The sequence below is a fragment of the Balearica regulorum genome, chromosome 2 (genome assembly GCF_011004875.1).
Source record: "Balearica regulorum gibbericeps isolate bBalReg1 chromosome 2, bBalReg1.pri, whole genome shotgun sequence".
NCBI classification, from domain to species: domain Eukaryota; kingdom Metazoa; phylum Chordata; class Aves; order Gruiformes; family Gruidae; genus Balearica; species Balearica regulorum.
In genome coordinates, this window is record NC_046185.1 from 130,955,747 (window position 1) to 130,978,982 (window position 23,236).

General features: G+C 37.6%; 1 protein-coding gene across 4 annotated transcripts in view; it reads right to left on the reverse strand.

Annotated features, from left to right (window-relative positions):
* Positions 1–16,289, reverse strand: part of TAX1BP1 (Tax1 binding protein 1) — a 63,521-nt gene extending 47,232 nt beyond the window's left edge. For 3 of the 4 annotated variants that reach the window (XM_075745928.1, XM_075745929.1, XM_075745927.1), the window contains exons 1-2: positions 16,140–16,281; positions 12,990–13,173 (exon numbers count right to left, since the gene is read on the reverse strand). In XM_075745928.1, the coding sequence (XP_075602043.1) occupies positions 12,990–13,166 (177 nt within the window). In that variant the 5' untranslated portion in view covers positions 13,167–13,173; positions 16,140–16,281. Of the gene's footprint in view, positions 1–12,989; positions 13,174–16,139 lie in introns of all 4 variants that reach the window. The other variant, XM_075745930.1, reaches the window with a different exon arrangement.
* Between the last annotated feature and the right edge of the window lie 6,947 nt (positions 16,290–23,236).

Here is a 23,236-nt window from a genome sequence, read left to right on the forward strand (position 1 = left end):
CAGGAAAAACATTTTGCAAATTTTCACATTGGCCATGTCTTCAAATCTAACTCAGATGTTAATACCACTTTTTTGCTGAACCTGCTCTTACCTCAGAAACAGGAAGCATATACCATTACTTCCTGCCCTAAAATAAAGCAAGCAAATAGCTTTTTAAATTTAGTTCTCAATGAGTGAAAAGTCTCCATCTTGTGATTTTAATTTCAGAAGGGAAACTTAATTTTTAAGTCCTTGAACAAACACTTCATAGGAGAGGTGCTCCAGCTCTCTGATCGTGTTGCACGCATAGAAATGTGACCATGCAGAGAAGGAAATATGAACAAAACTCATCTTCCTCACAGTTGCATACATTTAAAAAGGGAAGTTTGTGTATTCTGCAGCAAAGCAAGTTAGCTTAGGAACATTATTCAACGTCTTTCCTACTTAACAATGATTATCATTAGCTTCCATAGGATTATTTCTTAGATGACTATTTCTAGTGGAGGGTGTCCCTGCCCGCAGCAGGGGGGTTGGAACTAGATGATCTTTAAGGTCCCTTCCAACCCAAACCATTCTATGATTCTATGACAGAAACAGGGAGCAAAATCAAAGTAACAATACGCTGAGAAGAAAATAAATACAAAATTAAGTAATGTATGGTTTAGGTCTAGGATCTAGATCTTTAAAAAAAAAAATCAACAGGATTTAATGAAACTTGTATTTTAGTTCTTTATATCTTTTAACAATATTCTCTTTAATAAACCCAGTATGAAGTACACAGTGGTTCAAAAAATACAGAACATTCCTACTACAGTCACAGCCTTCTCTACAGCAACAGACTATACCATCACAGATGTAAGACTATAAACACACATTCGATGGCTCAGCAATGATCTAAATGTGACCTCTGACAAAGACATTTCTTACAACTCAGAAGGAAAGCCAATAGTTGCCTAAAAATAGGGCTAAAACTATATAAAGAAATTTTAAGATTGCTTAAGGGAAAGGAAATAAAAATTGAGATAAACTAAAACTAGTGGCAAAAGCTACAGAGGAAATCAACAAAGAGTGAAAATGATGAAGAGAAAGATGGGAACGCTTGTCAACAAACCCACAGTGATTTTATATGAAAAACAAAGTACTACAGCTCTGGAAGCAAAATGAACAGGATCCTTATAATCATCAGGCATATTAGATTGGAAAAAATACTTTCATTTTAATGAATGGAATCAGAAAAGCTAGACTGTTTCTTTGACTGCTGATGAAAGCAACAAAACGTACCACAATTTATGTAGGCTATCTTCCAGGTCAGTCTCCAGAAGGGGAGTAGAGTCCAGATCCCCCACAAGAACCCATTTGTTACGAAGACCTTACCTGGACTACACTGACAGGAGAAAAATTGCCATTTAAGGCAAATGTCCATATAAGGTGGTTTTGTTGTCTTTTTTGTTGCTTGGGGTTTTGTTGTTGTGTTTTGGTTTGGTTTTTTGGTTGTTCTTTTGGTGGTGGTGTGGTTTGGGTTTTTTCAATTGAAAAGACCATTACAGCAACTAGCCCATGCAATTCTGCTTGGCACATACTGAAAAAGGATAAGCTGAAGCTTTTCTCATAAACATAAGAATTTGTGCTTTGTGCATCTTCCTGTTAATAGTGTGGGATTCAAGAAATCAGATGATTCAACAGGTAGGTGTTGTTAAATACAGTTAGCATGGGGTAAATAATATCAATCAGTACTGTACACTGGAGAAAACCTGAGACAATTTTTTTTTTTTTTTTAAATAAATGTATTTACTTATCACATACCCAGAGTTCCTTAAATGCCATTTTCTGTGAAAGCTATAGAATTTGGAGGTAGCAATTCCCGAGCACAGGTTCCCTGGCCAGCATATTTATTATTTTCATACTTTGAAAATTCAAAGGTAAGTTTTGTTAAGTTAAAAGCAGATAAATTAATCTTAGTCTTTCATTTTCAGAAATATTTTCTCCATAGAACAATGTTCAAGTAGCAGAGAATGGACATCTTGCCACCTCACAAAGCCTTTCGCAGCTGATGTTCCAGTTCTTGGGGTGAAAAATTTCAAAACATAGATTTTATATTAGAATTGGAAATTAGTCTGACAAGTAGAAGCTTGTTCTCCAATACTTGAGAAGCCCTCAGCATGAAAATACAAAGAACTAGGGCTGCTTCTTTAGTTCGTGTCCAGACTCTCCAGTACTCCACTGGAGCCTGAACACATGTTAAAAAGTAAGTGCAGATGACATTTAAATACCATTTAAATGCTCCGTAGAACTTTTATCACAAATTTGCATCTATTAGTCTTTTCCTTTTCACATCATGCAGACTCTACTTGCCTCAAAGTTTAAAACAAACAAAACCCTAACAATTTTACACCAAAGCAGAAAATGCAAATAAGAGGTTAAGTATTTCATTTACTAACATCTTGCAGTATTATTTCTATTCAAATAAATAAGAAAATTGAAAAACAACAGCACTGGTACAACACATCAGAAAACAAGAGCAGACAAAGAGCAAAGCCTTTTACTGTTACCAGAGAAAAATCCTAAAGCCTGTAAGAAAACCTTGACTATTTCAACTGCCAAAACAGCTGATATGACCAACATGTATTCATGAAAACATTACAGAAAATATACAAATGCTTCTAAGAAAGATTCACAGGTTTCATTTCTGTATTTAAACTTCAATAACAGGGAACGGTCACTGGGATGATTTTAAACATTTTTATAACGGATATAATTAAGTCTTCAAGTACACCATTTCATCTTTTGTTTCCTTCATTTACTGACCAAGTTCATGATCTAACTACTCAGGCTGCAAGCATATTTATTTATATTAATAACTAGAACTCAAAAGCTGTTAAAAAAATGGAAATTAGGGAAAAGGTGTGGAAATGCACATTTAATACCTGTTTAGGCCTCATGTGAAATTACAGTCCTATCTTGTAATGAAGAATATATTCTGATGTAATAAAATGTGAAACCGAAGTTAATAAAAACCCACAACACTTTCATTAGAATGCTAACTGAAATGGCATACAAAGAACCCAGATAAAAATATTTTTATAATACTCTTTTTCATTTTTAGTTGACGCTGTTAACTGGAAGAGCATTTGACTCAAAATATTAAAAAAAAAAGGTACTAAAATTTTAGAAGGAGACTTTCAAAATGAAAGCAACTCAAGTGAAACACTATCTTGATCAAAACAGCTACAGACTACTGTTGTTGTACAAAGACCTCAGCTGGAACTTGTTTAATGAAAATAACTTCACTTACCAGTTGGAAAAAAAAAAAGGCATGTCATCCCCCCATCCTCCTCCCCCAAAAAAAGAACCAACCACAAAACCAAACACTACACACAAAAGAAAAAGTATTGTCACCTACTAACTTAAAACCAAGTTCCAATCAAAGTGCTAAAGCTGATCTGACCATCAGAAATCTTAAATAAATGAGGAATTTCAATGGAACTCACTGTGAAACTTTCTGTGAGCCAGGAGGAGTACAACAGGCACAGTTTACTAGTCTAATTTAAAAAGCTGGCACAGGTCATGGCAGACATTACAATATCCACATTCAAGCACACTAACATTACAAATTACGCATGAACTCAAGAACTCCAGCACAAAACCTTCTGAAGTTCAGAGGAGGAAAAAGGATGACCTGTCAAGCTACACACAAGACTTCTTGTGAACTCCAAACTCAAGTTCATCATCTGATGCACTGACTGGCTGTGCTGATACCATTACTTTTTAAGGAATTCATTGAAAACTCTGAAAACATTTTGCTGAAACTCAAAAAGTATTAACATCCTTATTTCTTAGACAAAAGAGCAAGTAAGACTTAGATAATGCAACTTCCCTAAACCAACAGAAAAAAAAGTATTCCGTGTTATAATCAGAATTAGAAAAAGTCTCTGCTACTAACCTGGTAATCAACATATTCTTCTACCTTCTCTGTTTCTCTACATTTAATTCTCATAAACTCCACTCAGAAATCCACTTTTAAATTAGAAAGCTGTGCATAAATTCCAACATTCTTGCTTTCCAGACATTAACCAACAGATTAATAATCCAGAAACTAAATCCTACTTTCACCTTCTCAATCCATGACTTTAAACCAAAAACACGACTAAACATGTCTCCTACAAACATGTCACATCCAGATTATGTTGTTACATACAAACAATGCGTTACCCAAACCACACTTTATGTAATTCTCCCTCCATAAAATGGCAAGCTTTAACAGGCCATTACAGAGTAACCCATTCACTATATTCCTATTCCTACTTTTGAGCAAAAAAGGCTTATTTCAATTTAGGACATCATAAACTATTTTTTAGTTATATAAACCAACTCTGTAGTCACAGTGGAAATGTGTAACCTAGTAAAGGTTAAGATGTCTAATACTGAGTACTTTGCAATTTGGCTGGGCAAGTAGGGACAACTCAGCTGTCCGCAATACTCATACCAGACAGGTTTTCCTTCTACTAATAAACAGGTATGTAGTCATCATGAAAGTTTTTTCTTCTTCTATGCTGCCCCACACATACAAGCCCCTTTCTTACTGCAATGCCACACAGTGCAATTACCTTCCCCATATTTACATTTCACTCGCAGTACATTTCCACAAAACAGGTAGAAGAAAATTAGCTGACTAGAAAAATAAATGGGGGTGGATTGGGGGGGGGGGGGAGGCAGGGAAGGGGAAGGAATTTGTGTGACTGTCTGTATGCCAATAATTAGTTATCAAGTAAATTACTGAGAAAAAATATTTTATTTCACTACATCTCCTTTAACTTTTATCTGCTTCATCTTACAAGGAATGTAAGTTTTTCCAAGAAGAAAGTTCTGTCCTACAACTGCACAGTGTTTGCAGTGTAAAAATTATTTCAAACTTCATTTTTAATTTCTTGAGTAACAGATGAACACAGAGAATAAATGCTTTTCTGTTTTTCCATTTTGGTCAATTTTTTCCTTTTATAATGCCTTGGTAAAGTCAGTAAACTCAATCTTGAAAGAGTGCTTTAAAGAAACACCACTGTAAGGGAAGCTCATTTGGCATTTTCTTCCTTGGACTCAGAAAGCTGTTACACAACTGAAAGAACAGCAGCGTTTGTTCTGCTGCATTAAGAGTGTCTTACCAATCTATACCACACATGTACTAACCACAGCAGACCAAAGAAGCAAACCCAGGAACCACTTGCTTAGCTGAACCAACTTTGACATAACTAATGAGGCTTTGTTGTACATACCTAGTATGACCCAATTTAAAAAATAAAACAATTAAGAAAAAACCCACCACAACAAAACCCTTCAGAGTAAAAATTATGCCCTTTTTGTAATTCAGAGGGTAAATTATATAGTTTAGAAAGTAATTTGGCAAAGTACCCTAAGTACTGCAAGATGACAATAAAGTACCTCTGAAAGAAGCAAAATTACAGATAGTAGATAAGGCTTTGGACATATGTTATACAGTATAATCACTACTGATAACAGTAAGTGAGCAGCCATTATATATGTCACATGGTAAGAAACAGTTATTTTGACCCAAACCACAAAAAACACAAGTGTCTAAACAAAATGCAATTTGGCTCAGCATCCTAGGAAGTGATTTCCCCACAGTAGGCTTGGTTTGTGCCATAACCCTGAGTTCCAGAAACACTACTTGAAAGCCACAGTAGTGCTATTGCCACTGTAGCCTGTAACAGGCTACAAAACACAGCTACAAGTAACAAGTTCTTCTAAGCCAATTAACAGATGGAAAAGCTAAAACATCTGGGGGTGATGAAGCTCACACCAGGCAAAATTACTGATAGTTTGCTGTTAACACTGACATGCTGCTGACGCAATATACTTTTGAACACATGCATCATCATCAAATCATGTTATCTAGATGCCAATTCTGAAAGAATCAAACAGTACAAAAAGCTTCAGAACATGGACATGAAGAAAAATACTTATTAACGTATTAAATACACTTTAGTAACATTTAAGGCACAGACATTTCAAAATAAGTGAACAATGAAGTTAAAGCTACAGTCTTGGGGCTTTTTAGTATATCTGTGATCACCATGTACCACATGCAACTTTGACTTACCTCAATCCAAGCCATTTAAGACTTGACTTCAGACATGACCTCACTGCTCATACTGAGATAAATTTGTTATACAGCAAGAGCCCTAAAGCTGAAACATTTTGGGGGTAGAAGATGGCTGCAAGGTACTCTGTTTAGACCCTTTATGAAAGACTGTAATCTTAAGATGTTCCCTCATGACCAGACCTGAAGAAGTCCATCTCTGCTGAATGTTACAAACACATACAGGCAATCATTTAACTTGAGCTATTGAGAACATATGGTATTTGTTGCAGTATCAAGGCACTATCAGGATCCTAACCTATTATCATCTCTCAGTGGTTTTATTTCTACCTCATAGTTCAGAGGAATATGTCAAAATGACATTGACAGAGTGCTTAGACCACAGGATCAACTTTCTCTCTTATTAGGTATAAATCAAAATAAAAATAGAAACAATATGAACTCTGAGAAAACCTGGTACATATGTAAATGACTGTCCAATGAAATGTTATGACAGATCAAAGAGTAACAAAGTTACTGCTTAAGATACGCATGAAAACGTATTAAAAAAAGGATGGGTGAGGTTTAAGCGAAATATTCATTTACTATCACATTTCATGAAAACTATAAATTAGCACAATCTTTTACTTCAAAATTGTTACCAGCTACCGATCACGTTGGTATGCCAATTTTGTCTCTGATCACACAAACCTACCATGGCAAATATTTTTAGAAAATTAATGACACTTGGAATTAAAAGTCAAAATTTCTTGTCAAAGGTAAACCCAGATTATCCTTCTCCTCATTTAGTACAGAAACAATGAATGACTTTTTTTTTTAAGAAAAATATTATCACAGTTATTTAAGACATGTCTTTTCAAAGAAAAATTGGAAACTAATAGAATCACTCTAATTTGTGGATAAAGCAGTTCTCAAAACATTCTGAATTCCAATAATTCTATTCCTGAGTATTTTAACAACAGGATATTGTGCCCTGCTGTGCAGTGAAGATGCCATGCCAGAAAAATTGTATTTCTATATGCATCTGGTCAATAACACATCCAGCTGCTGCTCTATACTTCATAACATGATCTGTAGATATGGAAGTAATTGATATCTTAAGAAAATAAAAAAATCAGTCTATGAGCAAATTAGGACATTGGAATGACTTATACAAATTGTACTGTTATTTGCAGTCAAAAGGAGACTAAATAACCTGGAATACTATACAAAAACATACCTATCTTGTCTTGATAGATCACAACCACCAAGCTATTTTTTAGGTGTCCCATCAAATCCACTGTTAAATTCTGGTACAGAAGTTTTTGACCACAGACAAGTTAATTCTGAGGTTTGCTATAAATCAGTACATTGAGAATACCAAAATTAAGTTGCATGTAAATACAGGTACTGCACTGATGCACAAACAGTAACTCAGGTGTGATCTCCTAAATACTGTCTTAGAGCAAGCAGACACTTCTTGTGTTCAAATAAGTTACTAAGATCTTCCCAATCCTGGTTATTCATTTTTTCCATATGTTAAGTTACCGGTTTTAAGATCACTGTTTTTAAGTTGTGGATATTAAAAATATGGACATTAAGAAAGAAAACATTTCCTTTTCTTCTCTAGGGGTACATTAAGGCCATCAACACCAAAGCACGTCTATACTGTTTTTCTAGGATACTGACTTAAGTTAATGTAGATTACTTAGAAAAATATACCAACTAGAACTGAGGAACAGAAAAGTTTTGATGGAGTAGTTTAATTAACAACACGCAAGACCAAAGCCATTAGCTTAACATACGTAAGGATACATGCTGATATTGCAGGTCTTTCCAGCATGCTGGCCTCAGCAAAATTAAATCTTCAGAAACTCAGAAAGTATTACGATATACTCCACAAACACCCACACCTTTAATGCTACTCTCTTGAACCAGTATCTTTATTATGCCCATAACATTCTTTCCTTGTGCCTTTGAGATGTATATTAAACCTCCCTCCCTTGCATACTGAACATCTGTCAGTCCTACTTGCAAACATATGCCCTAGACAGAGGGGTAAGCACTTCTTCCTAAAAGCCAAACAGGTTTTTCAAACACTTCTGCAAGTCTGGACATTATGCATTAATAATGCAAAAAATATCACGTGGCCATATGATTATTTCAACTCATTGTGAAATAGTCACAAGATGTAGACTTCCCCATCCGGAAATTAGGACCACCTACCAAATAGACCATTTTTGCAACCAGATGTAGTGCACACATTAATTATTTTTCCTCATTTCAAAGGTTTAGATTTGGATTACCCTAAGGGCCTCTCCAGATTTCGATTAATCAGAAAGAAGCAGAGAAGAATAAAAAGGGGACACTAGTCTTGGATCATTCTGAGAGTGCAGATCTCCTATGACATCTATCAAGAATGACAAGCCTTCTTCCTTTCGACTCCACACTAGGAACCATCAGGTTCTTCTGCACAGAAAAAACTGCACGAAGAGGGACTCAGGCTCAGGATGTCCACGGCAAGTACTAGACCAGTACTTATATGTAAAACTGCCTTTTTTTTTTTTTTTCCTTCCCCTTGGTAACAAGCAAGGACATAACTGATCAAGATATTTCAGCACTTGATTACAGGTAACCCTCCAGGATATCACAAAAGCAATGAAAGTCAACAGACTTGAAGACTGAGTCAAAACCTGGTTTTAAGCCTCCCGCAGGGGACAAGAAGGAAAAAGACAGATGAATATATACAAAAATAATACAAATGGTACATATTCAGAACTTCTGCTCAGAACATATTCATTATTGTACTTCCTGCCCCCTTCAAGTTTTTGCCAAAGGTCCAATGCCAAAAGTAGTGTATGACTTTAGACACATCTAGCTCATAAGAAAATCAGTATATCTGAAATAATTCTCCTATATGCAACATTACCCTTTCAGTTTATGAACATTGGGTTTGCATTTTTCTAAACAATAAAAAACTACTTTCTTGGGAACAGTTTTAAATCTGTTAAACCAGCACGGAGTGCCTTACACTCGGCATTACAAAAGTTCAACATTTAGCAATTTAATTCATGCTGGGAACAACCAAAAACATATTTTATCTACAGCATATGCAGAGAAGTTGGTAGAATCTGTTAAATTTTAGAACTGTTATTTGTTTGCAGATTTATTTAGTTCTTTGTTATAATGCTGTATGCCACAAATCCCTAACTCAGGTCTGAAGTTCTAGGCCTATTCTACCTCCCAACAAGAACTTTTTGATGCCTCTGATGGAGAGCAGGAAGGCAGTACTTTACCTTGCCTTGACTCCTTATTTTAAGTTGCTTTGTAAAATATCATTGAGAAGAAGGTATCTTTTAACAAGCAACTGCAAACAAGAAGGAACCTGCTGTGGTACCTTTCACTGAAGCCATCATCTTTCCATGGTACAAAATAGAAGCCAATACACAGTGATGAAAGTGGAATACTCAGTAGGCACAGAGAACTGGAATCATTCCTAGTGAGAGGGGGGAAAAAACCTCACAAGCATTAAGTCTAGCAAGTGAAAAAGAATGTATACCAGGTGGAAAAAACTGTTATAATGAAGAGCAAAATGAAGTTCTGTAATAAATACATAAATGAGTAAATAACCACGATAAGACACACAGAAAGAAACTCGTATAAGCAATTTATGACTCCTACTGAAGATCCAATTTCTAACATCACTTTTTCACACAAGCTGCACAACACTAATGGCAACTACAACAATCACAAATGCAAACGTACGTGGAATAAAGAGTTGATTAGTCATATAGTGCATACTATGGAAACATTTAAAAACTCACAAGCTAGGAATTAAGAGTCAGTATATGAAATCAGGTTTTTGCTTCTGGAACTATTAGCTCCATTTCCATTTAAAAAGGCAACAAACTGAAACCAAACCCTTGAAAGCTGCTCTTCAGAACAGAACTCTAAAAAGATTTGAAAAAGAAGCTTCAACTGTCATTCCACATTAAGCAGCCATGACAATAAAGTAGGCATAGCCCTTCTCCCACACACCTTCCAAGTCAACTTGTTTCCATCACAGTGATGCCAGTACAGTTGCCCATTACATAACACAGTGTTCAAGCTGAAGAACCAACCAGTTGTGAAACAAGGTGGTAAAAACTGTGGGAGAAGGGGCTGTATTTTTCTGGCAGATCTGATCCACTTCACTGTGCAGCTGCACAAACAGCTGGACTAGCAAAACAAACAAGATAATATAAGGATACAAATAATCAGTATCTACCCAAGACACCATCGCTGCTCAAGAAATTTACTTGGACTTGCAACCTAAATGAAAACCATTCACTTAAGAAGGTACCTATCGATTTTATTCAGTTCAGCAAAACAAATTCTTAGCTAAGCAGTTGAGCAAACACAGGACAGAACATAGTTGAAGCCATTGCCCCCCTAAAATGGAATAAAAGTCAACATGAGAACCAAAACCAACAAAATGTTCACATGGGGGGAAAAAAAAAAAAAATCTTATTCCATACTAATCTGAAATTACCACTAGGTTTATCTGGCTGGGGTTTTTTTTTTTGTTTGTTTTTAAACTAGGCACCTTTTCCCTCTGTCCAGTATTCACTATTACAACACTAGCAACTTTCTGTGCAATTCCAGGCAAAGGTTAAATGACACCAGCTTAAACAGGTTTGTTTTCTAAGCAATTTAGTCCCCTCAGAAAGACAAGGTGGACTTCTGTTCCCTCTACATGACCAGTCAGTGAATGATGCTTTGATTTCTCTCACAGCCACCTCACTTCCCTTGTACACTAGGCTAATACAGAAGGCCATTAATTATTGTTCTTATCATTAGTCAAGATTTGCTTGCCTTTTTTTGTTTAATACTGAAAATCACTTTACTAAACATGCATCACATCCTTCTTATGTATTTTAGAAAGGTAAACGATAAAAGCCCTGCCTCTTTCATCAGTTTTCAAACCACCTCCAGGAGGTTTGTTCATTGTCCAGGAACAATCAGGTCTCTAGAAGTCACTCATTTTTACACTTAGATCACAGTGTAGTACGACTTTGTCTATTCTCTATCCCAAGACTACTACTTTTTCACAATTTATTTTACTGTAAACATTACTCATACACATACATATTTGTAGACATAGATACAGTTGGACAGCTGGCTCCATTTATCTCACTGTACTATAGTAAGACATTCATAACACTCACAATAAGCTGACATAGTCACAAAAAGAAAACAATTTTCATCCTTTTCCCCTTCTCGCAATGCTTCCTTCCCTTGTGTTGATGAGAATTAGGTGAACTAAAAAATCAGTTGGGGAATTCCATTAAAAAAATCCAGTCTCAAAATGTTGGTCTTAACCTCAGTTAATTCCCTGATTTGATTAATCACACAAGAGCTTGTTTCACATAAAGGAGAGGAAGTACAAGAAATAAGCCACACTGCATAAAAGATGTTTAAAGAACCAGGAGTACTACCTTAAGCCAGCTCATCATGTTCCTCAAATGACTGCCAAAGCTATATAACCTGGCACTGCTAAAGTAGAATAAAAACTCATACCTCAGTAGCTTACGAAATCTACCATTACAGTCAAGATGAAATCAAAGATACCTGTACATTGTACACAGCATTTCATGTAGTCACTGAAAAAAATTTTCACACTTTTTTTTTTTTTTAAATTCTCCCAACTATTTTTAGGGTCCTGTCTGATTGCCTCTCTCACTCAGATCAGCAGACAAAGCCACAACGTTCACTTCTCAAATTACATTTAAATAATTTCAAAATGCTTATGTGTAATATGAACAGCACCCTCTTTAAAGTTTTGGTAAAGATTTTTTTAAAGTTTCATTAATGCCGTTAACTAAACATTCAAGTGGGCTCAGTCACACTATTTCTCAAAACTTTTCAGATAATCAACATATATACACACATTTTTAAAAACTGCCCACTAAAGAAATGTACCTGTAAGTTAATGCCTCCCTCACACAATTTAGTGACTGTATAGTCATTGCATATAGTGTTAAAAATGCTTCTGCTGTGTTATAGAGCACAGCATTTCTTCTATTCTTTCTTGAATAAAGACAATCCATTGGTGATCTGCAGATTACAGTGAGGTCAAGCATTTACATTCTTAAACAGTGGACAGTTCCAAGGGAAAGGTCCTCCAGTACTGAAATAGTCCGTTACCTTTCTCCCTTCCCCACTACCAAAGCATCACTTCTTTAAAGCGTGAATCAAAACTTCTGTTAACCATTCAAGTAAGGAATTTAAGCATCATCTACTAGGAGCTATACTGACAAAGAAACATAGATCAAGGTCTTACATAGAAGCAGATATAAGAATTAATCAATTTCTAAGCCCATAAATGAAACTTTATTAAAAATAACTCCAAATAAATCAAATCACTAATGTGAGGCAACTTAGATGTGGCGTCACCCCTCTTCCTTTTTCCAAGGGTCTATTTTGAATAATTTTAGTGATCTATACTGTTCAGCCTGTTCTAGCAACAAAAATGAGTCAGGGACGTGGGTCAGGATACCTCCAGCTTAGATTTTATTCTTTCCATACATACTTCACACTTACTCTGGCTCACGCTTTTCATATAGTCCTGTTCACAATGTCACTCTATGCCCACACATCTCTTCTCAAATCATCTCCATTTAATTCTGCATGACACCACTGCATCACACCTTCCCTTTACTCCAGCTGACTTAAAGTGTACTCGTTCCTCTAGTTTTGATCTCCAGTTTGATCTTTGTTACATAACTCATATTCTAATAGCAGGAACCAATACATCATTTAAGTGATGTTCCACTTAAGTTTATCAGAGACTTTTACTGTTGTTGGATTTTTATTTTTAACTGGTAAGAGAGAAGACAGTAAACATTTGAGAAAAAGCAACAGAACAAGCTTTACTTACCTTGAAAATACCAACCCAGTCTTTCTGATGAGGATGGATAAACTGGGTCAGAGTGTAGTGACATTCAAGGTGCATGTTTGGAAGATAACTTTTTGCCACATTTTGAAAAATCACATGTGCAAAATTGGAAGTCTGCAAAGTGTTAGCTGAAGACGGAACTTCTTGAAAGGATGACATGATTGATCTGTAACAAAATTGTAGAAGTTGCTACTTCAATATAGTGGAAAAATGAGTCAAGGTAAAAAAAATTAATCTATTTGAAATATACAAGAGAGAAACCTAACAATTAGTTTCTCTGTTCTGAAAACAAATAGCTATAGACCAAGTCCACCAAAGTGCACTGTCTCAGCATCACTCCAAAACAATCACCACTCAGAATAAAAGGGCAGTTATTTCAGTGATGACATCAAGATGGACAGAAAGCGTTGCTTAGCTGAATGCTCCCAGTATTATATCTCAGATACAGTGGCAGAAAGTGGGAAAGAAAAGCGGTGGTGTGAAAACAAAGTAGGGTTCTAACTTAATGAAATATTCTTAATTGTTCTGGACGTGGCAGGGAAGGAGAAACAAAGCTTCATAGTTTCCCTACTTCAAACTTTTCTCAGAATCTGTACTGCTCATTGCTTTTCACAGCATTTTTATATGTGAAGTTTTTCTTCCCCTCTCACTAAAAACAACAAAGTTCCATGCTAAGACATTTTTTAAAAACAAGAAAGCTTAGATAAACAGGACAGGTTTATTTGGGGTTGGGGTTTTTTTTCCTCCTTCTTCAAAAGAGTTCTCTTGCCTCTGTTTAGCAGTCTGTGCTCATCTTTTACAGTTATCACTGTAACACATATGCTCCCAGTCTTGCACGTTTAGCTTCATTACCATCAACAATGGATTTCATTGATAGTGGGAACATTTACGTATGCATGCAGTTTGACGAATTAACACTAATGAGTTGGACTGCAAAAGCTTTAAGCTTTTAATCATGCTTTCCACTCACCACCTCATTCAGGATACATAAAGCTAAAAATTACAGATGCTTCACAAGCAGAACAAGAATGTCCCTTCCTCAGATTCGGCAATATCTGCCAAAAATAGAAGATGGGCAACTGAGAAGTTTCAAGTGTTTGATTTCAACGTACAATCACAAGTTTGTCAAAACATTTGATATTAGGAGGATTGGGGCCCCGTATCTAACACATTCCTAGAAAGATGAGCCATTCTATTCTTGCAATTGCTATTAAAAGTAATTTTATACTGATCAAGTAAATTCACACCTTGAACGAGGTAACTGCGAAGTGTGTGACATTAATGTATTACTTTCATTGAAGATACATGTGGAAACCAATCCCAAAAAGGGATGGGCCACTGCAAGTCTCAAGAAGTTCAAAGATTAAAGACTGTCTGTGTATTTCCTGCAGCCCTTTAAAATTTCTTTTCATCAGTTAAAAAATAAGTAGCAAAAAGCTCATGTTTTCTGAAATAAAATGCCCCCTGAAGTAAACATGTATTCATCATTCAAAACAAGGAAAAGGTAAACAGGGATTTTTTTAGGTTTAAGCCTTCAATGTTTTAAGCTTATTACTGCTCAATTTAGTGTAACACATGAAGTACATACGGACAGCCATGATGTTATTTTGATGTATCAGATGTTAAATAAAAAGCAGTTTTGTACCCCAAACAACACAAATACTAAGATAAAACATCAAGCTTGTGAAGATTAACAGATATAAAGGACAAAACCAAGAACTTAAACAAGTAAGAAATTGAATAAAGATCAAAAAACAGAGACAACAGGGTATGCATAAATCCTATCTGTTATCTAGCTTCAGAGTCCAGAAAAGTGTATGAAATTTTACAGCATAGTGAAACCCTGAAAACTCCCACACCTCTCAAAAAAAGATTACATTTAAGACATCTCTCAAATCCACTCTGAACTATAAATGGTATAAAGCAGAAGTTTCTACAATTCTAAAAGAAATAAAATAGCCTTAATTATTTTTGAGTGCAACAAATTCACTCATTTTCAATAATTTAGTAGTACCTGAAGCCAAACATGAAACAGGATAATGAAAACTGAAACAGTCTTTCTCAGTACAAAATGGTAAACAATGCATTAATAACAAAAACAATCGAATTTAACTTTTTTTTAAAAATAGGTCTAGTTTAAAAATTAGATAGTTTATTCTAAGTACATATTACAAAAAAAAAAACCAACCACCAAACATTTATTTCTGCACACTGGCTGCCAGATACCAAGCTGACTACCAGCCTTAGTGAAATCAGTAAAGTGAGGCTGGTTTCCAAGCCCAAAGCAGAACTATTCACAAAACTGAACTTGTGCAAACCAGCAGAATCATCTGGGATTACTGTTCCCCAGCAGGAAAATCCCCGGAGCTTAGGTGAAGCTGAGATCTACTTACAGTTCAAGGGTACTTTAGGGGATGCTGGGTGACTGCTTGCCTAGCTCACGGCTACCGGTTGGGAAAGGGGAGGTGGAGGAGGAAGAGCTACACTTAGGCTTCATTACTGACATGACAAGCGATTCCCTCGGGGAGGCTGAACAACGCGTTCAGTTGTACGCACCGAAAAGGACGGAAGGAGGAAAAGCTCGTCAGGCTGGAAAAACAAAAGCAACGAGCCGCACCGCCCCAGCCAGCTCCTCCCAGAGTCCTCCAGCTGCCGTCCCGGCGGGACGGGGCGCAGCTGACACCCCCAGCCCCCACCTGCCCTGCCTTCCCCCGCTCCGCGGGGCCGGCCTGTGCACTGCCGCCTCCCGTCCCGTCCCTTCCCTACACCCCTACTCCGTCAGCGGCCGGTGCGGCCTCACCTGCCCGCCTCGGATCACCTTTGCTCCGGGCCTTCGTAACGCTCTCGCCGCCGCGGCCAGGCAGCAGAGCCCCGCCGGCTTTCAGAGCAGGGCCGCCCTGGCTCCGCACCCCCCGCTACGGCCGCCGCTCCCCCCTTTCTCCTCTCCCGACTACGACCAGCCCAAGACAGCTGAGGGGGGTGAAGGGGGGGGTGGGGTGGGGTGGTTTCCCAGTGGCGCAGAACCAAGGCCGCAGCCTAACGACCCCGCCCGCCCCAGCGGCTGCCGAAGGCCGGCAGCAAAGGTGTCAGACCTGCCCGTCCCCCCCAGCCAGGTCCGGGAAGGCCCCTTACCTAGACAGGCGCGGAGGGCGCCGGGGACATCAACATGGGGGCTCCACCATCAGCGCCTCACAGCCCCGCCCGCCCGCGTCACTTCCAGCCCCGGCCCTGCCCGCGCGGGGGCGGGACGCTGGCGAGGAACCGGATAAAGCCGGAGCCGGCGGTGTCCAGAGGGTCCGGCCTGTCCCGGCCTGTGTGGGGTGCCTCAGGCCTTCTCGCCCTCCGAGAGGCAGACACTTTCAGGGGGCGAGCGGGCGGGCCGGGCTGGGGCTGTGTTCCCAGTGAGCAGAGAGCCGTGCAGCTCTTACCTCCGTAAAGTGCACCTGCCTACTACTGCAGTCCCCTCCCTTCGTGTTCACTATTACATCGCATAGACCCTAATGTAATCATCTCCTTCTCTGTCCCACCTCCAAAACACAAGCATACTTGCATCTTGTAAGTCACCACCATTAATCTCCCAGCCTTTGCAGGTCTTCCCAAGCCAATGGAGGCGTGACATAAGAGTGACCGTAAATGCTTACACATGCTTCTGCTTGCGTACATTGGCAGATCTCCATGAAAGCGCATTTCCTCATAAATACACTGACTCTACTTGATTTTCATCCAAAGTTGAGTCATAGATCGCTTACCAGAGCAGGGGCTGAGTAACAGCCAACAGTGATGAGTACCCGTCATTCATGTGCAGGACTTCTCCCAGTATGCCCAATGTTGGTTGCTACCACAGATTGTCTTCAAGATCACCCTTACTTCATTGCTGCTACTGTTTCTTATATATTTTCATGTGTATTCTCAACAAACAGGTTATGTGGAAAGACATATTATTAGAATTAATATTATAGAATATTATAGAATTAATTATTAGAATTATTGACTTAGGTATTTGACAACTTCACCAACTTTTTCATGGTCAGTCCCAACAGAAATGAAACTAAGCTGGAGCATAGAAACTGTCCTTTTAAGTAATTAAGGTTATTCATTGTACGTGCTCCCGTTACATGCTTCTTATTGCTGAAAACAATCTTATGTCTTCAGGTGTATCACAGGTTACTAAGTAATCCTTTGATTTGTATACACAATTAATAATCTCTTATCCATATATTCCCTGGAAATCAATAAATTCCCTGTATTGTACTAATGGATCATTTTAGAAGACACAAGAAGCATATGTGCAGCATTTTCTCCTTTAAGACCGGATCAATTTTTGTAGTGGAAAATGAAACTGGTACATTAATCTAAGGAGGTGAGGAGAGCTATTTCTTCTTATCTCTACCCTCCATTTCTTCTCCTCACTGCTCTTTGACCTGATAAAGGGCTGTCTAAGAGTCACAAGACGCTGTTCTCATGTAGGCTGGGACTCAGGAAGAACTTGGGGTTTACAGTCACTAGCTGGGGGGTATCAATGTTGGTGAGACTAACAAGTCATTTTGCGTTCATTTCACACCATTATACTGTTGGTTTATGGGAATATAATGAGAAGTTTATTATAAAGATGTTCTTTGGCAGCTACTAGTTTTTACAGTGACTGCTTGGAAAAAACTCTGTGTCCTAATTTAAAAAAAAAAAAAAAACAAACATAAAATCCCCAATTCTGAGTCTTTTAAGAAACTTGAGGTATTTGCATGCTAAGTTCATAACTGTTCATTCAGTCAAAATAGTTATGGTTTAGTCATAATTCAGTATTCTTATTTCTATTGCTAAAAGTGTGTGTAAGAGGTAAAACAAACTACATATGCCAGTTGTCACATGTACAGTGTAAATATTAGGACAAAAAAATCAAGAATAATGTTTTCTTGTACTTATATGCACAATTTTCAGGAAAAATGTATTTTTAAACTTTCTATCTTAACCACATATATAGTGGTTATAATATATATAATATAAAATATTTATTCAGTTATTCAAATTAAGAACATTTCTTACTGAAATAAATGTATGATTTAATAAGTGTTCTCATGTATGTATTTGTATCCTAAGTTTAGATGCCAATCTTATCGCTCTAGAATTTACAGCTATTCTACAGAAAGACGGTGCAGAGCCTTTTCTCATTTCATTATTGCCCCTTTGAGAAATGAAGGACTTTGCCCAAATGGACAAGCTGTGCACTGTGATCCCGGAATCAACAATCAATATGCTTGGACTGGTACAAACAAAGATTTGGATCAAGAAAAATGTGATTGGAACTGGTGAAACTTGCATTTGCTCTGAGAATTAATGGTTGAGTGCCCTAATCAGTCTGCATTTTCTAGGCAGGGATCATGAGATACTATCTCCTGAAATTCATCCATGTGATATAAATCTTTTGGGAAACTTGCTCTTGAGTAGAAAAATAACCCACTATTTTTCTATCTTTGCCTATATTCTCCACAAAATATTGAAAATTGTAAAATAAAAAAGAAATTTGATCAGCATTTCTAGTGAAGTCTTGTGAGACTCTCTTAACACTAATACAGTAATTCAATTAGAAGAGCTTATTACAGGTATGATGGCAATAATCCTTCTCCTGACTTGATTTTCACCTTCCCAACCCCACTGATTTCAATAACAGGAAATTGTTTTCTTTCAAGCCAGTGTCTTACAACAAATGTTATACTTTTCATGTATACCAGAATTATACTCTAAGCATGTAGAATCAGTGTTTAGCCAATGTTTGGGTATTTTTTTAAGGAAAAAATGGTGAATGTCAAGTATCTTTTTGATGCAATTCTCCCTATATATGTCATAGAATCAGAACCATGGAGGTCAGAAGGGACCTCCAGAGCAGGTTGAAGGAGGGCATGTTGCTCAGGGCCTTGCCCGGCCACATTTTGAATGTCTCCAAGGATGGAGATTTCACCATCACTTAGAGGACCTCTCTCAGTGGTTGAAAACACTCATTCTAAAAGTCTTCTTTATATCAAATTGGGATTTCCCACATTCCAATTTTGTCTCTTGACTCTTATCCCTTCACTGTGCACCTCTGAAATGAGTTTGGTTTCATCTTTCCTACACCCTGTGCTTCGCTGGTTGTAGATAGCAATAGGGTGTCCCTATGGCCTTCTCTTCTTAAAGCTGAAAAAAATCAGTTCTCTCTCTTTTTGTGTTTATATGCACAATTTCCAAAGAATATGTCTCATTTTGTTAGCGAAAAACATTTCACCATGGTATTTATTTGGAAATAAAAAGCTGGCAGAACCCTTTTCTTAGTGTCCCAATTTCTTAAGTGCATAAATATGAGGACAAACATACAATGGCAAATTAAGATTGCGGTTTTGATAGAAATATTAAATAAGGTAAAAATGTATGTGAATGCAGTAACTGGATTTCAACACTACTAGGTTCAAAAGAAGTTGGAAATTCAGTCTGGAACATAAAAATCCCTCTGCTTTGTAATTATACGGAAACTTCCTTTGCCAGGATGAGACTAGTCCCTCCTCAGGCATGAGATGAACAAGGAATAAAAACTGTACGCAGCTAACCGGAAGGAAGCCAAAGGAAGTGTGGGGCAATTACGGACTCTCGGGAAACAGAGTTGAGCATGTTTGGAAAACATTTACTGTTTTCATAACTACACTATATTTTTAAACCTCTGAGCTCCTTTAGCAATTTATAGCCTTGAAATATAAATGGGCCCCCATCACATCTGTTTAACCTTGGGTATATTTGAACTTTTATTCAGATCCAGAGCCTAACATTTTTTCTGTTTACTTTCTGTGTTACAGCTTGAACCAAAGCCATGATGAGTTTTGGATCCAGCCTTAAATTCTTCCCCTGAGGCCCATCTTTGCTTTGTGTGAGTGACAGAAAAATTGTATATTTCTAGTTTTTATTACCATTATTTTTATTACTTTACGTTGTAGATATTCAATCTATTGGCATGACATGATGATATTGATGAAGTGTGGTAAGGAAACGCTTTGGTTCTAACGATTTGATTTCATTTTGGTTTGACTCCTATTTCAACACGCCCAACTTTTAAAAGTATGGGCCATGTGAGATGTAAAATATATATATCGATGTCACTAATCGGAAGCTCTTTCTGGTCACGTTGTAAAGCACACTTAATCAACTTCTTTAAGATCATGTTACCGAAAGCTATTAACTATACTCTTAAAACAGTTAAATAGTTATAAATAATGTTTTATATTATGGCTGACAACACTGAATTGCTCAGCGTTTAAGGAAACCTAATCACAGGGCATGCAGACTTTGCCTTCCAGTAAGATGGTGTGGCAAATCTTTGGAACACATTGGAAATCACATACTATTGCTAACATTTCCTATTAAGGAGAAAGACTCTCTCTGTACATTTTGGATTTCTTTTCCAACATTTAATTGCAGCTGATGAAGAAAAGCTATTCAAAAGTTGCCAGGATTTTTAAATCTGTGTGAGTGAGATTGATGAAATTTGCGGGTTTTCCCAAAAGAGTATAGGCGAGAGCAGACATGTAAATTTTGTATGTGTGTGCATGTACGTGTGACAGAGAGAGGAGAGAGCAAGAGCTTACTCCTAAGGTGTGAGACTTGGCAGCGCTGCACTGTACAATGGGCACAAGAAACCACATGTCTGTAAATGACCACATTTGAATTGGTGTTATTTCACTGTTGGGTTACTGTATTGTTAAAGTGAAAAGGAATGTTTTTAATAAATGCAAATAATGAATTAAATGCTTGCACATACTGAGGCTCTACTCTCTGGTGTGTAATTAATATATGTGCACTGGAGACTCAGGTCTGGGGGAGTGTTTCATTTCTTATTTATGATGTTTGTAAGGTTGGGGGTTTTTTCCTTCTAGCATACGTCTTACTGGCATGCACAGAACTGCATGTAAATGACCACTGAGTAGGTGTCACTTAAATCTTAGCAGATATAGAACACGTAAATACCTTTATTTTGTATGCTCTGGTAGATTTACTGTTTCTCCCAGCCTTTTATCTTCGCTATCTGAAAGTAATAGGAAGCTCCCAAATGACCAACATTTTGTTTTCAGAGGCAGGAAAACTGCATGTGGCAGGAAACAAACAAGCAATGAGATTTCAAAGTTCTTGTAGCTCAGGGCACAGTGCTTAACCCTGACGGACTGGAAGTAGAAAGACACTTTCCATAGCTACCTACAGCGTGCTTCTTGTATCCCCTTTTGGGTCCCCCTCCAGCACTGGCCGCCACTGCTGACAGAGCACAGAAGTGTCTGTATACTGTATCTGCAAGAAGCTTGGCAGCTTTCCTATTTTCTCATAATGGTATATATTTTTCTCAAAGGATCTAAAGATGTCTGAGTCCTCATGCTAATGCTGTCTCCTGCTGCCCTATCTGGCTTTAGCAGCTCTTGTGTCTACACTGGTTTACTAGTTTTTCTCGCCCCTTGGCTCCCTGAGCAGCTGCATCTGTTGCATCAAGTGCTCGAACTGGGGAGCTTGGTCCTGCTCCACAACTCCCTGCCAAGGCTGGTACCATCTGACTGATGCAGTGCTCATGCTTGAGTCGGCACCGAGAAGAAGGGCTATCGGGTCACGCCACGTACTTGTGAGAGGTCGTGCCTGGCCTGGGACTGGAGACAGAGAGCGACTCGCGCTGCTTTTCCCCATAGCCCCAGATTCAGCTCAAAGAGGGATCTAAACCTCTTGTGTTGCTGTTTGTACAGAAAACTTCTCAGTTAACAGATCTTGAGTAGAGGTTCTCACCTTCTCCTACTGCTGGAGTTCTGAAATTCCTACATAACGAGTTCTTAAATTCTATGCAAAAATAATGACCACACAGTTACATACATTATGTACAAATCAATTACTAGAAAGCGTAGTGCTAAAATTAAAATTTGTCTTTAATTCATCCCCCTGATTATGTTTTATTCTATTGTGTCTATTAACATTGTACAGAGTAGAATGTTGGATTTGCTGTGCAAATTTACATACAGAAAATAATGCACTCTTTCTGATTTTATCTGATCAGCACCACTTAGAAAACTATATTTTTACCACGCACATCCTATCATTTTTTTAAACTTTCATACTTATTTCACAAATTTCCTTGTATAAGGAATATTTTAAAAAGGCAGAGTACTGCAGTGCTTACATTTCTACAACTTTCTACAAAAAAGAAACATATTTAAAAAATGGCTCTCCCTTTTGCTAATTTTAATATTTTACATTATAATGTAGCAAAGTTAGCCATATTGTCCAAAGTGTGGTTGTGTGGTGTTGTGTTTTGGAACTGGAATCTTTCAATTAAAATATAATTTACATTATTAATATGGATAACAACCCATACTCTTATAAAAGCACAGTAATATCACAGCCATGGCATATGGCTTTAGTTCACTGCATGGCAAAGGATCTGTCAGGCCTGTAATAAGTGTTTTGTACACAAACACCATGATTAGAATCTGGTTTTACAGGGTGTATTTCAGTTATCTTTACCGGGATATTTCAGTGGGCAGCATTTGGTCTGTATATCTGCATATTTTGTATATACCATGTTTGTGCTGAAGGAGACTTTTCAAGGCTTCATGAAACTGCCTGCTTAAATGCTACCTCTGAGACCTGACTGAGCTTGTCAACAGTATCTGTTACTAATAGTGCAGCTTTTCCTTAAAATTGGGTGACAGAGGTGTATGAGTTTGAAAATCACCAAGTTATCTTAACTGTTTTTGAGAACTTTACCCATAATAAACCACGCATTGATATATACATATATATATATTTATTTTAGCATTCCCAGAATCCAGGCAGTTTTCATCCTGTTAGAAGAGATGCCAAAAGCCAATTCAGTCTGTAGTTCTCTCTCCTTCCCAGACCTTTGCTGACTTGCGGTCCCCATTCTGCTGCAATTAGTCAACCACCAAGGGAGAGTTCATTGGCTGAATATTCTTCCTAGTCCTCTTCTAAACTCAAATATAGTTAGCCTTAGTTTTTGTTGTATTAATCACAGGATTGCTGGGGCCAAATCAGCTCATTTGTCAATGGGAATTTGCACTAGCTTCCAAGTGGAATGAATTTTTTCCCCACAACAGAGTAGATCTTATGCATTGCACCCATTGGATATCTAACATCATCCTGATTAGCCATGTTCATATTGCTTTTTGATCATTTGACACTCAATATTTCACTTAGAAATCATTTCTATCACAACTGTACTT